At 38.0% G+C, this 13,887-nt stretch overlaps 1 protein-coding gene across 8 annotated transcripts in view; it reads right to left on the bottom strand.

Annotated features, from left to right (window-relative positions):
* Nucleotides 1–13,887, bottom strand: part of CCDC18 (coiled-coil domain containing 18) — a 171,610-nt gene that overhangs the window by 134,541 nt on the left and 23,182 nt on the right. For all 8 annotated transcript variants that reach the window (XM_075999855.1, XM_020283117.2, XM_075999857.1 and 5 more), the window contains 2 exons: nucleotides 7,637–7,733; nucleotides 2,492–2,613 (listed from right to left, as the gene is read on the bottom strand). In XM_075999855.1, coding sequence (XP_075855970.1) covers nucleotides 2,492–2,613; nucleotides 7,637–7,733 — 219 coding nt within the window. The remainder of the gene's footprint in view (nucleotides 1–2,491; nucleotides 2,614–7,636; nucleotides 7,734–13,887) is intronic.

Below are 13,887 nucleotides of genomic sequence, written 5' to 3'. Positions count from 1 at the left end.
CACAAAAATCAACTAACACTGGGTAACAGACTTGAACCTTAGGTGTAAAACTATCAGAATTCTAGAATAAAATGTTGGAAATATCCTTCTAGACATTGGCCTAGGCAAAGAATTTATGAAGAAAACCCCAAAGGCAATCACAACAGCAACAAAAATAAACAAATGGGACCTGATCAAATTAAAAAGCTTCTGCACAAGCCAAAGAAACTGTCAAGAGAGCAAACAGACAACCCACAAAATGGGAGAAAATTTTTGCAAGCTACACATCTGATAAAGGGCTGATAACTAGAATCTATTTAGAACTCAGGAAAATCAGCAAGAAAAAAATCAAACAACTTTATCAAAAATGGGCAAAGCACATGAACAGAAACGTCTCAAAAGAAGACAGAATAATAGCCAACAAACATATGAAAAATGTTCAAAATCTCTAATCATCAGAGAAATGCAAATCAAAACCACAATGAGATACCACTTAACTCCAGTGAGAGTGGCCTTTATCAAAAAGTCCCCAAACAACAAATGCTGGTGTGGATGCGGAGAGAGAGGAACACCCCTACACTGCTGGTGGGACTGCAAACTAGTTCAACCTCTGTGGAAAGCAATATGGAGATACCTCAAAGCAATACAAGTAGATCTACCATTTGATCCAGCAATTCCACTACTGGGCATCTACCCAAAAGATCAAAAGTCACTTTATGAAAAAGACACCTGCACTCGAATGTTTATAGCAGCACAATTCACAATTGCAAAGCTGTGGAAACAAACCAAGTGCCCATCAATTCATGAGTGGATTAATAAAATGTGGCATATGTATACCATGGAGTACTACTCAGCTTTAAGAAACAATGGGCGGCCGGGCGTGGTGGCTCACGCCTGTAATCCTAGCACTTTGGGAGGCCGAGGCGGGCGGATTGCTCAAGGTCAGGAGTTCAAAACCAGCCTGAGCGAGACCCCGTCTCTAACAAAAATAGAAAGAAATTAATTGACCAACTAAAAATATATATACAAAAAAAATTAGCCAGGCATGGTGGCGCATGCCTGTAGTCCCAGCTACTCGGGAGGCTGAGGCAGTAGGATCGCTGAGCCCCGGAGATTGAGGTTGCTGTGAGCCAGGCTGATGCCACGGCACTCACTCTAGCCTGGGCAACAAAGTGAGACTCTGTCTCAAAAAAAAAAAAAAAAAAAAAAAAAAAAAAAAAGAAACAATGGTGATACAGCACCTCTTGTATATTCCTGGATACAGCTGGAACCCATTCTACTAAGTGAAGTATCTCAAGAATGGAAAAACCAGCACATGTACTCACCAGCAAATTATTAACTGATCAACACCTAAGTGGACATATAGGAATAACATTTATCGGGTGTTGGGAAGGGTGAGAGGGGGGAGAAGGGGATGGGTATATACAACCACAACAAGTAAGATGTGCAATGTTTGGGGGATAGACACACTTGAAGCTCTTCCTCGAGGGGGCGGGCGGGGGGCATGGGCAATATACGTAACCTTAACACTTGTACCCCCATAATACACTAAAATAAAAAAAACTAGACAAACAACTTATTCTAATTATTCCCCACTCCCATTTTTTAAAATTAACAGTCTGAAGTGGTAAGAACTTTTAACATTAACCTCTGAAAGTTGTCAGGGATTAGTTCTGAGAGGGCAAGAGATATACTAGAGAGAGTATAGGAATCAGAAGACCTTGATGTAACTTTTCCTGACTTTGGATATATAATGGCCACTCACTGGGCCTCTGTTTCTTCACTTATAAAATGAGAAGTCTGGACTAGGTGATATTTTATGACTTGAAGAATTATTTTTATTAGAGCATCTGTTATCATACATATTTTGCCAGCTAGCTAATGTGGTCATACTATAAGGACATTATGTCTGTGTTAATTTTCTCTAAATATATGGAAAGCAAATATATCGATCAGTATTACTCTATATTTACAACTATATTGGCATGAACTCATATTTCACTTATAATTCAAACTTTATACCTAGACAGTTTCAGCCATGAAGCCTATCCTTCTATATAACGTAAGCCCATAATTTCGATATACAAAATATGATGTTTTAAAATGTTTCAGCTTTGGCCGGGCACGGTGGCTCATGCCTGTAATCCTAGCTCTCTGGGAGGCTGAGGCGGGCGGATCGCTCGAGGTCGGGAGTTCGAAACCAGCCTGAGCAAGAGTGAGACCCCGTCTCTACTATAAATAGAAAGAAACTAATTGGCCAACTAATATATATAGAAAAAATTAGCCGGGCATGGTGGCTCATGCCTGTAGTCCCAGCTACTTGGGAGGCTGAGGCAGGAGGATTGCTTGAGCCCAGGAGTTTGAGGTTGCTGTGAGCTAGGCTGACGCCACGGCACTCACTCTAGCCTAGGCAACAAAGCAAGACTCTGTCTCAAAAAAAAAAAAAAAAAAATGTTTCAGCTTTTTTTCTATTTTGACACAAAAATCGTTTTACTACAACAGGATACTGTACCTTAATTTCTCTTTCAGAATTTCAACTTCACTTTTGTACAGACCACACTTTTCTTGTAGCCTTTTATTTTCTTTTTCACAGTTAACCAGGTTTTTCTCTAATATTTCTTCTTCAGCTTGAACCTAAAACAATAATTTAAGTAGACATACTAATGTCATAAGTTTAGGTGTTTCAAACTAAAAATGTACGTAGTGATTTGAGAAAGAAGCAGGAGAGTAGACTAAGTATTTCATACATTTAAGTCCCAAGCCTTATAGTGAAAGGGAACAAAATGAAGTTCCTGAGCAGTAAAACAAAGGAAAGGAAGGGGACACTCCTACCTGTCTAGAAATCCTTAAAAGCCCTTAACAGGTGAACAATAGCACTGTCACCTGAAAGCAAAAATGTTCTGGCCTAACATGGAGAAGGCAAGCAATTCATGTAGGGATGCCACATCAAAATTACTAAAGACTAGTTTCAGTGCAAATGTTCCAGAGAAGTTATTCTGAAATTTTAGTCACAAAATATTCCCACTGAAACAGCAGCCCAAAATGTAAAACAGATAAAAGTCAAGCACCCAGGGTGGAGGGATGAATGGAGGATAGGGTGCAGGGATGAATCCAGGATTGGGCAGATCTGCTCCAATTCCTTTGTTACATCCACCTAATTACAGGGCTCTGCTAAGCACAGTCAGAAACTGATAATCCTAAGGAAAGGTCTGTTTTCTCCATGAAGTCCTCCCTCTCCCCAAGGATATTCCTTCTATTTGGTATTCTACCTCTTCCTGCAGATCAGGTTATTAAAACTTGCTTCTCAGATATTCCATTCCCACAGGGACCTTCTCCAAGGCTTTCAAAACAGTGATCTGATTAACTAATTCACACTTAAGATTTCAATACCTAATGAGGCCTTAAGGTTGTATCCAATTAAGTGGTATTTACAGTTTCACTATAAAGGAATGGCCTCTTTGTAACAAAACAAACTTTTCTGACTTTGACTTTAGTATCTAACATAGTTGATAACTTCTCCTCTAAACTCTTTTATCCTTTAGCTATCATGATGGTATTTTACTTGACTCTGGCAATTCTTATTTTCTTTTCTACCTTTTACCAACTGGTCATTTTTACTCTGCTCTTCTCTTTTTGCAGGTTCCCTTTGAAAATTTTAGCTATTTTCTTGACTTTCCTTATCATAATTATGGTATGAAAAACATTCATACCCAAGTTTCCAAAATCTCTCCTATCACCATCATGCTATGAAAATCACCTCAGCAACATCTTATTTTATGAGACCAAAGACTTTTAACTCAAAATTATTCAATTCTTCTTTCTTCCATCTAAAATTTTTCTCTCTTTTTTTTTCTTTTTGTGAGACAGAGTCTCACTGTTACACCAGCTAGAGTGCAGTAGCATCATCATAGCTCACAGCAACCTTAAACTCCTGGGCCCAAGCGATCCTCCCGCCTCCGCCTCCTGAGGACCTGGGACTACAGGCATGCGCCACCATGCCACCACACCCAGCTAATTTTTTCTACTTTTAGTAGAGACAGCGTCTCTTTCTTGCTCAGGCTGGTTTCAAACTCCTGACCTCAAGTGATCCTCCCATCTCGGCCTCCCAGTGTGCTAGGATTACAGGTGTGAGCCACAGAACCAGGCCTTTTTTCTGTATTTTTACCCACTTTTTCCCATAAGGAAAAGAAATGTCCTTATTTTATTAAAAAATATCTCCCCTCTCCTTTTGGACTATCATCTCACATATCCTTTAGGACCTTAATGCCATCTTTTATTCCCTATAATTCCAACACATTTTTTTTCCTTTGGAATGCATTCTCAGACATATTTCCAGCATCTTCACTCTCCCACTGTCATCCCCTCCACTGGCTACTGTCCTTCAAATGTGCTAATATGTTCAGGGTATCCCTAGTCCTAAAACCCCTTTTTCTTAACCTTTTTTCTACCCTTCTATTCACCACCACTCCCCTTATTTCCTCTTTATCTACCATATATAAATAGTTTGTTAGCTATCTCTACTGTCTCCCTTTCCATTTCTTCCAATTCAGAGGATGTGCCTTCTGTCTCTACTACTTTAATAAAGTTGCTCTCTACAAAGTATCCAGTGACTCTCTGATTATAAAAACTGGGCTGGGCATGGTGGCTCATGCCTGTAATACTAGCACTCTAGGAGGCAGAGGCAGGAGGATTGCTTGAGCTCAGGAGTTTGAGACCAGCCTGAGCAAGAGCAAGACTCCGTCTCTATAAATAGAAAGAAAATTAGCCAAACAACTAAAAATAGAAAAAATTAGCCAGACACAGTGGTGTGTGCCTGTAGTCCCAGGTACTCGGGAGGCTGAGGCAGGAGGATTGCCTGAGCCCAGGAGTTTGAGGTTGCTGTGCCCTAGGCACTCTAGCCCAGGCTACAGAGTGAGACTCTGTCTCAAAAAACAAACAAACAAAAAACCAATAGCCCTGTCTTAGTCCTCATCCTTTTTTGACCAATTTGCATCATCTGGCACTGAAAACAATTACCTTGTTTTAAAGATGCTCTATTACACTGGCTTTTCTTATCATACATTCCTGATTTTCTAGCATTTTTGATCACTTCCTCTCCATATCTTTTTTTTTTTTTTTTTTTGGAGACAGAGTCTCACTTTGTTGCCTAGGCTACAGTGAGTGCCGTGGCGTCAGCCTAGCTCACAGCAACCTCAAACTCCTGGGCTCAAGCAATCCTCCTGCCTCAGCCTCCCAAGTAGCTGGGACTACAGGCATGCGCCACCATGCCCGGCTAATTTTTTCTATATATATTAGTTGGCCAATTAATTTCTTTCTATTTATAGTAGAGACGGGGTCTCGCTCTTGCTCAGGCTGGTTTCGAACTCCTGACCTCGAGCAATCCTCCCGCCTCGGCCTCCCAGAGAGCTAGGATTACAGGCGTGAGCCACCGCGCCCAGCCGCCTCTCCATATCTTTCATAAGCTATTCCACTGTTGTTTTTTTTTAACTATCTCTGAGGGTTGTATTCTTCATCCTGTTCTCACTCTATATAAACTCTGTCAATGTCTAAGGCTTTTACCACTTAAATAGTGTCAATTCTTACATCTGTATCCCTAGTACAGATTTCATTGTTTAAGACCAGACTTGTAGATACAAGTCCCTGTTAGAAACCTACAACTGGATATTCCAGACATTTCCAAAATAGAACTCATTATATTTTTTTTCTCAAACTGTCTATTTTGATTCAAGATGCAATCATCCATCAGCCTCTCAAACCAGAAACCTAAAGATATCCCATACTTCTCCCTCTCTCGCTCTTACTGCCTATTTCTAATATATTTAAGTGGTCACTAGATCCCACTGATTCTCCAACTGTAACATCTCTCATATCTATTTAATCAATTCCATCATCTTCAATATCTCTTGCCTGGTCTTTCAGAGTCTCCTTGACTTGTCTCTCACCTCTCAAATACATCTTCACTTGATAATCAGAGTGAACTTTCTAACACATAGATTTGATCATTTCCTCTGCTTAACACTATTCAATAATATACCACAATCTTAGAGATATCCTAACAGGGGTGGATAATCTGTGGCCTTCTGATTTCAAGATTGTTCTTTTTTAAACGCCAAAGAAGGCAAGAAAAGTTTCACCTTTCTCTGCTACTCCTCTTTTAATAAAAGGATTTGGTCTGTAAAATTTGGATTCAGTCAAAAGGCCGCACTTAAGGATGTAGAAGGCCACATATGGCCGTAAGGCCACAGCATTTCCTACTCTGTAAAGCCTTCTTTGAGCCCATCAGAGTTTATTACTACTCCCCCCATTTGTACTTCTCTACCATTCCTACCACTTATTTTATTATATTAAATACTTCTTATTCCAAAATACTGAAATTATTTGTTTACATACTAGTCAATCTTACTAGACTGTGAGCTCTTTGGAGTAGGTGTCATGTGTTATATACCGTGTTTCCCCGAAAATAAGACCTACCCATAAAATAAGCCCTAGCACGATTTCTAAGCATTTGCACAACATAAGCCTTATCCTGAAAATAAGACCTAGTGATGGGAGTGGCTACACAGGGTAGCTGCATAACCCTTGCATTTCTTTGCAGAGCGGTAAAGAAGATGAGCAGCCCTTCTCATCTGCCCCATCATGACAGCTACTATCCCAGAGGTGACTGGAAAGGTGCGGGCAGCAGCACCAACAAGGTTGGCTCCCAGTCAGGTCCCGGCCATCCCATCCGTGCTGCAAGCTGAGGCTTTGAGGGGAAAATAACACATCCCCTGAAAATAAGCCCTATGGTGTCTTCTTGAGGAAAAATAAATATAAGATCCTGTCTTATTTTTGGAGTAACACAGTATCACTGAATCTCCCAGAGACAAGGATAGTACCTGGCATGTAAAAGGAACTTCATAAGTGTTTAATAAGTGAACACTCATTAGTTACTTATACTCTGAATCTTCTTATTCTAACTTTCTACTTAAATCTTCTTTCCTCTGACCTTCTACCTTTCTTTAAACAGAATCATTAATTTCCTCTGCTTTAATTATTATCTCAAAAGGGAAGTCTCCCATTATCAGTGTCTCTTTACCAGACCTCTCTCTGAGCTCAATATCTGAATGTCCAATTTGTGGCATTCTTCCATACAGATTTCATTACCGTGTAGTATTACTTAAAAATATTAAATGAATGTAATACATGCATGGTAATAAAGTCACTATATTTCCATATAGAAGCAGTTCAAGGAACCTTCCCTCTGGGAGGAAGAAGCAAGCCCCTCTCTGGGTGGTGGTCAAGGGAAAGAACTTAAAAGTTACATAATCTACGCTGTCTTCATTTTCACTGAGGTAATGGAAATGAATTTCTTGCTTCTACTTCTCTAGCTCTACCAACTCCTTACATACTTCATCTTTCTTTATATTTTGTTCCTTCTTCTCTCTCTACTCTTTTCCTTCTTTACATAAAAAACTTTCTGCTGATAATAAAAAGACTGGTGGATACCATCCTTTACTAATACTTATAAATTCTTTATTCAGTGATTTTATTATGAATGAGATCATAAAAATTACTCTCAGCTTCAACTATAGATATACATATTCTAGTCATATCTACCTTTATTTTTAGAATATAGACAGTAATATTAAACACTAAATTTTGCACAATTATGTCTTACCTTTTCCAGTTTTTCAGCCACTTTTTCTTTATATTGTTGGAAAGCTTTACTTATCTCTTCAGCATTATATAGTGCTTCATTTCTTTGTCGTTCAGCTCTAAAATTTAAAAAGTGATAATAAATAGAAATAAAGAATGCTCTAAAGCACTGAGGAGTGGCAAGAAAAAAAAGAAGAATGCTCTGCATTTGAATAAATTCTAAAATAATCTTTAATTAATTATAAGGAATAATTAAAGAGAAGCTGATTTCTCTGTACTAAAAAAAAGTATTAGACTTAAACTGTAAAATAAAGATACTATAAAAATTTTTCTCATTCTATCAATATGAAAAATAAAACAAAAACACTTATAAACTTTGAAATATACTTAAATTCTTAGGTGTTGGCATTTTTCCCCCCATGCCTGGAGAGGATAGATTAGGGAAGTAGCCTGAGGCCGGATAATACATTTTCAAAGGTTAGGTTTTATATAATCAGTCCATTGTCTGGAATTTTAAGGACACTCAGTATATTCTGTGACTTTTGCAAAGGTCAAGTAAATTTTCAAAAAGCAATAACTTCTACTAATATAAGATACAAAAATCTGAACAATAAAAAAATCCAACCACTACTAAGCACTGTTTCACACATTAATTGCCAGGTAAGCTGTATTTAACTCATGCTAGTATTGAGCCCAGGGCCTAATGAAACATATGTAACTAACACATCTCTTCATTTTGGGAACCATGTGAACTATTTTTCAAGTTGCATGTAACTCATGCACAGAAAAAACTTAAAAAATAACAAATTTTTCATTAAATTAGAAAGGATTATTTCATTTTCAAAGTTTTTATTCTATTTTCATAATAAAACAGCATGGTCCCAAGGAAAATTTTTTTTTCTAGTGTAGCAGCTCAGTATGTTAATAATAATAATAATAAAAAAAAAAGCCCAACCTTGCTGCCTTACCTCCTTGCTGACCCTGATCTTTCCTTGTACTTCTCACAATGAATTGAGAATATTGGCCTAACTGGGTACAATGAATTGAGAATACTTGGTCAGTATCACATCCCTACCTAAGAACATTTTTATATTTAAACATATTCCCATCATATTCTTTCTAACATAAGTGAAGTTAGTGACCCTTCTTTTATCCAAAGGAAGTACTCTATCTATAGTCTGGATCCTTAACACTTTTCCCTTCAGAAACTTTATTGTATTTTCAGTCTTTTCTCTGTTGGCTTCTTTGAAACAAATATAAACAAGTTCAAGCAAAAATATTCCTCGCGTTTCCTGATCTATCAGGAAATATGTGGCTCTTAAGTATGTCTATCTGGTTCCAAAGTTTCAGATAAAGAAAAGAAAGTTTGGACAATAAAGGATTTCTTTGAAAATCTTTAAGAACATATTCCATTTCTGAGTTTGCATAGCTAGAGTTCAGAGAGCAAAAGATTCCTGTATTTCTCACTTAAACAAAGACCTCCCCAAATATTGTGCTTTCTTCTATCACTCTTCCTCTTTCAAGCCAAATTCATCCACTTTGCATTATCTACTCTTCCTCACTTTGAACTTTGGAAAAGTCATGACATTTCAGCCATACAGAAAAGTACAAATATATCTAGCTATGTACTCCCAATCCAGCTCTAATGAATCTTAACTCTGCCTTCTGTACCCTTTTTTCTTTTAAGCAAACAAATCATAACAAATAGAGTTGAGGTTCCTCTGTGCCCCTTCCAAATCCCATCCCCCAGACTTCTTACACAGAGATAATCCTATCCTGATTTTGGTGTTGTTTACTTAGCACATTCACATATTAACCTATATCTACAAATAGTATATAGCATATTATAGTTCATCTATTCTAAGAGGAATATTGTTTTCACATTTTTACATCTCTAAAACTCATATGTATTTTACAATCAACAATATAGTTTCTTTTTTTATTTTCTGAGATGGGGTCTCACTATGTTGCCCAGGCTGGTCTCAAACTCCTAGCCTCAAAGCTACCCTCCCACCTTAGCCTCCCAAGTAGCTGGGACTACAGGCATGCACCACCATGCCTGTAGTTTCATAATGACTTTTTTTGGCCTATCATAGTTTCATTATGACTTTTTTCTCTTAGTGATACCTTAAAATCTGTATAATCTTACGTCAAAGAACATCATAGACTTTTTCCCATACTTTTTATACTTTATATGAACAGCATCACACTGTATATATCTTTCCGCAAATTGTTTTTGTTCGATATAGTTCAAGGTTTACCTATGTTCACCCACATGACTCTAGTTCATTTTGTTGTTGTTGTTGTTTTGTTTTGTTTTTTAGAGTCCAGCAGCTTTTATTAGGTTTGTCTCCTATGCCATGAATTCATAGGGAATAGGTTCTGGCAGCTCAAGGTCCTTTCTTTGCTTCTCACAAGTGTGCTATGCCTGTTACACCATGAATTCATAGGGAACAGGTCCCAGGACCTCAGGCTTCTTTCTGTCTTTTCTCACAAAATGAAAAAGCTATTATACCATGAATTCATAGGGAATAGGTTCCAGCAGCTCGGGCTCTTTCCATTGGTTCTCACAAAGTGTGCTTCTCTGGATGGAGCAGGCTGTCACTTCAGTTGAATCCAGGCACCTTTCTCTTTGGCTTCCTTCTTTTTCTGATGATTTTCCTTCACAAGTTTCAGGAAGCTATCTCGGCTCTTAAGAGTGCTTAATGTGCTCAATATGCACATTAATCCTCTTGGCAAGAATCTTGCCCTTAACTTTTTTATTTACAACAATTCCAACAGCATGCTGGGTAACACTGCAGACTCTTCCAGTTTTGCCATGGTAACATTTGTGGGGCATGCCTTTTTGAACAGTACCCATTCCCTTGATGTCTACAATATCACCTTTCTTGTAGATTCGCATGTATGTGGCCAAAGGAACAACTATATGTTTTCCAAAAGGCCTAGAAAACATGTATCCAGTGCCTCTCCTCTTTCCCTTTGTGTTCGTCATTACTGGAACATGGTGGCCCCAGCTGAAAGGAAGCTCTAGTTCATTTTTAAAAATCTACTATATACTCTTCTGCTATGTGAAAATTTTGTAACTTATTTATCCATTATTCATTTGATGGACATTGAGGTTGTTTCCAGCCAAAACAAACAATGCTTCAGTGAACATCCTGGTGCACAGCAACTTGGCAATATGTGTGAGAGTTTCTTTAAGATATGTAACCAGGTGTTGAATTGCTAGATATTTTCAAAAAGGTATTTTGAAGTTGAAGGTACTAGGTTGGTGTACCAACTTACACTCTGAACCAGAAATATATGAGAGTTTCCGTTATATATCACGTCTTGACGCACACTTAAAGGAGTAACAACAGGCCAGGTGTGGTGGCCCACGCCTGTAATCCTAGCACTCTGGGAGGCTGAGGCGGGCGGATTGCTCGAGGTCAGGAGTTTGAAACCAGCCTGAGCAAGAGTGAGACCCTGTCTCTACTATAAATAGAAAGAAATTAATTGGCCAATTAATATATATAGAAAATTAGCCGGGCATGGTGGCGCATGCCTGTAGTCTCAGCTACTCAGAAGGCTGAGGCAGAAGGATTGCTTGAGCCCGGAGTTTGAGTTTGCTGTGAGCTAGGCTGACACCAGGGCACTCACTGTAGCCTGGGCAACAAAGGGAAACTCTGTCTCAAAAAAAAAAAACAAAAAAAGTAACAACAGAATAACAACAATTCTAAAATTAATTATTTAAGCCTCCTAACAATCTACGATGAAAGCAAGTGCCAAAAATGAGTCACTAACAGGTTAAATAACTTACCCAAGATCTCACAACTAGTAAGTGAAACCTGTCTCCAAAATCTCTCTACTTAAATATTTTGTGCTATTACCTCTGGCATGGTATTCAATCCAGTGGGCCCTAGAGTTATAATTCTTGCTTTCTAATTCTACTTCTGCCACTTTCTAAAACTGTAACCTTAACTTCCCTCTAATTTAGTTTTCTCATCTATAAAACAAGGATTAAAGTGCTTAGAAAAGTACACATAGTAAATGCCCAATAAATTACAGTTATCATCAAATTAAAAATATTTGCCAATCTAGCAGCATGAAATGACTATAGTTTTACAATCTTGATGTAGTTGAAATCTGCACTTTTTATCACAGTAAGACCACAACTTTTTCTCGTTTCATTGGACATTTTGGTTTCCTGTCCTTTAAACTACTTATTCCGATTCTTTTTATTACTGGATTATTTATAAAATCTGGATACTACTCTTTGTGAATTATATTATTTGCAAATATTTTGCCAAGTATCTGGCTTATATTTTAACTTTTTAAATGATTTATCTTTTTTTTTTTTTTTTTTTTTTTGAGACAGAGTCTCGCTTTGTTGCCCAGGCTAGAGTGAGTGCCATGGCGTCAGCCTAGCTCACAGCAACCTCAAACTCCTGGGCTCAAGCAATCCTCCTGCCTCAGCCTCCCGAGTAGCTGGGACTACAGGCACGCGCCACCATGCCTGGCTAATTTTATATATATATTAGTTGGCCAATTAATTTCTTTCTATTTTTATAGTAGAGACAGGGTCTCGCTCAGGCTGGTTTTGAACTCCTGACCTTGAGCAATCCGCCCGCCTCGGCCTCCCAGAGTGCTAGGATTACAAGCGTGAGCCACCACGCCCGGCCTAAATGATTTATCTTAATGAAACAAAGTTTTTATCTTAATGGACTCAGGGTTTAGCAATCTTTTCCTGTAATATTTATGCTTTCTGGATCTCATTTAAAAACATTTTTCCCATGCTGTTTTGATTACTATCACTTTGTAGTATAATTTGAAGTCAGGTAATGTGATGCCTCCAGATTGGTTCTTTTTGCTTAGGATTGCTTTGACTATTAGGGCTCTTTTTTGGTTCCACGTGAATTTTGGATTGTTTTTTCCAATTCTGAAAAATGATATTGGTATTTTACTAGAGATTGCATTGAATCTGTAGATTGCTTTGGCAGTATGGTCCCTTTCACAATACTGATTCTTCTAATCCATGAGTGTGGGATGTTTTTGCATTTATTTATGTCATCTAGGATTTCTTTCATTTTGTGGTTCTCCTGGTAGACATTTTTTTGTGGTTCTCCTGGGAGACATCTTTCACCTCCTCGTTTAAGTATATTCCTAGGTATTTTGTTTTTGTTTTTTTTTTTGTAGCTGTAAATGGAATTGAGTTCTTATAAAAGTAGATAAATAGATCAATGGAACAGAATAGACAACCCAGAAATAAGGCCAAACACCTACAACTAACTGATCTTCAACAAAGCAGACAAAAGAATACACCAGGGCAAAGACACTCTATTCAATAAATGATGCTGGGAAAATTATCATAATGCAGAAGAATGAAACTGGATCCCTGTCTCTTACTATACACAAAAATTAACTCAAGATGGAATAAAGACTTGAATGTAAAACATGAAACCATAAAAATTCTAAAAGAAAACCTAGGAGGAAAAACTCTCTTGGACATTGGTCTACGCAAAGAATTCATGACTAAGAGATCCCAAAAGCAAGTGTAACAAAAACAAAAATAAATAAGTGTAATTTAATTAAACTGGAGGCCATTATCCTAAGTGAAGTAATGCAGGAATGGAAAACCAAATACCGCATGTTCTCACTTGTAAGTAGCTGTGGGTACACAGGGGCATACAGGGTGGCACAATGGACACTGGAGAGTCGGAAAAGGGGAGCCAAGGAAGGAGGTAAAGAAAGAAAAAACTCCTATCAGGTGTAATGTACACTATCTGTGTGACAGGTACACTAAAAACCTAGACATCACCACTCTACAATTTATCCACATAACCCGAAAACCACTCTATCAAAATAAAATAAAATAATGAATAAATAGTATGCAGAGTCATCATTTAAAAATAAATAAAATGAAATAGGCTGAGCATGGTGGCTCAAGCCTATAATCCCAGTAGTTTGGGAGGCTGAGGCAGGAGGATTGCTTGAGGCAAAGAGTTTGAGATCAGCCTGGGCAACACAGTGAGACCCCATCTCTATAAAAAATACAAAAATTAGTCAAGTGTTGTGCCCTGTGCCTATACCCCCAGCTACTTGGGAGGCTGAGGCAAGAGGATCACTTGAGACTATCCGAGTTTGGGACTTCAATGAGCTATGATCATGCCACTGCATTTCTAGCCTGGGTGACAGAGATTCTGTCTCTAAATAAATAGATAAATAAATCAAACAAAACAAAAACATTCTTCCCTACCATGAAACATCATGAAAAATATTCTCTTACTTTTCCTT

This window comes from Microcebus murinus, chromosome 2 (assembly GCF_040939455.1).
Source record: "Microcebus murinus isolate Inina chromosome 2, M.murinus_Inina_mat1.0, whole genome shotgun sequence".
In the NCBI taxonomy this organism is placed as follows: domain Eukaryota; kingdom Metazoa; phylum Chordata; class Mammalia; order Primates; family Cheirogaleidae; genus Microcebus; species Microcebus murinus.
The sequence above is the reverse complement of the archived record's forward strand: the minus strand, read 5'-3'. Positions and strand labels throughout refer to the sequence as shown.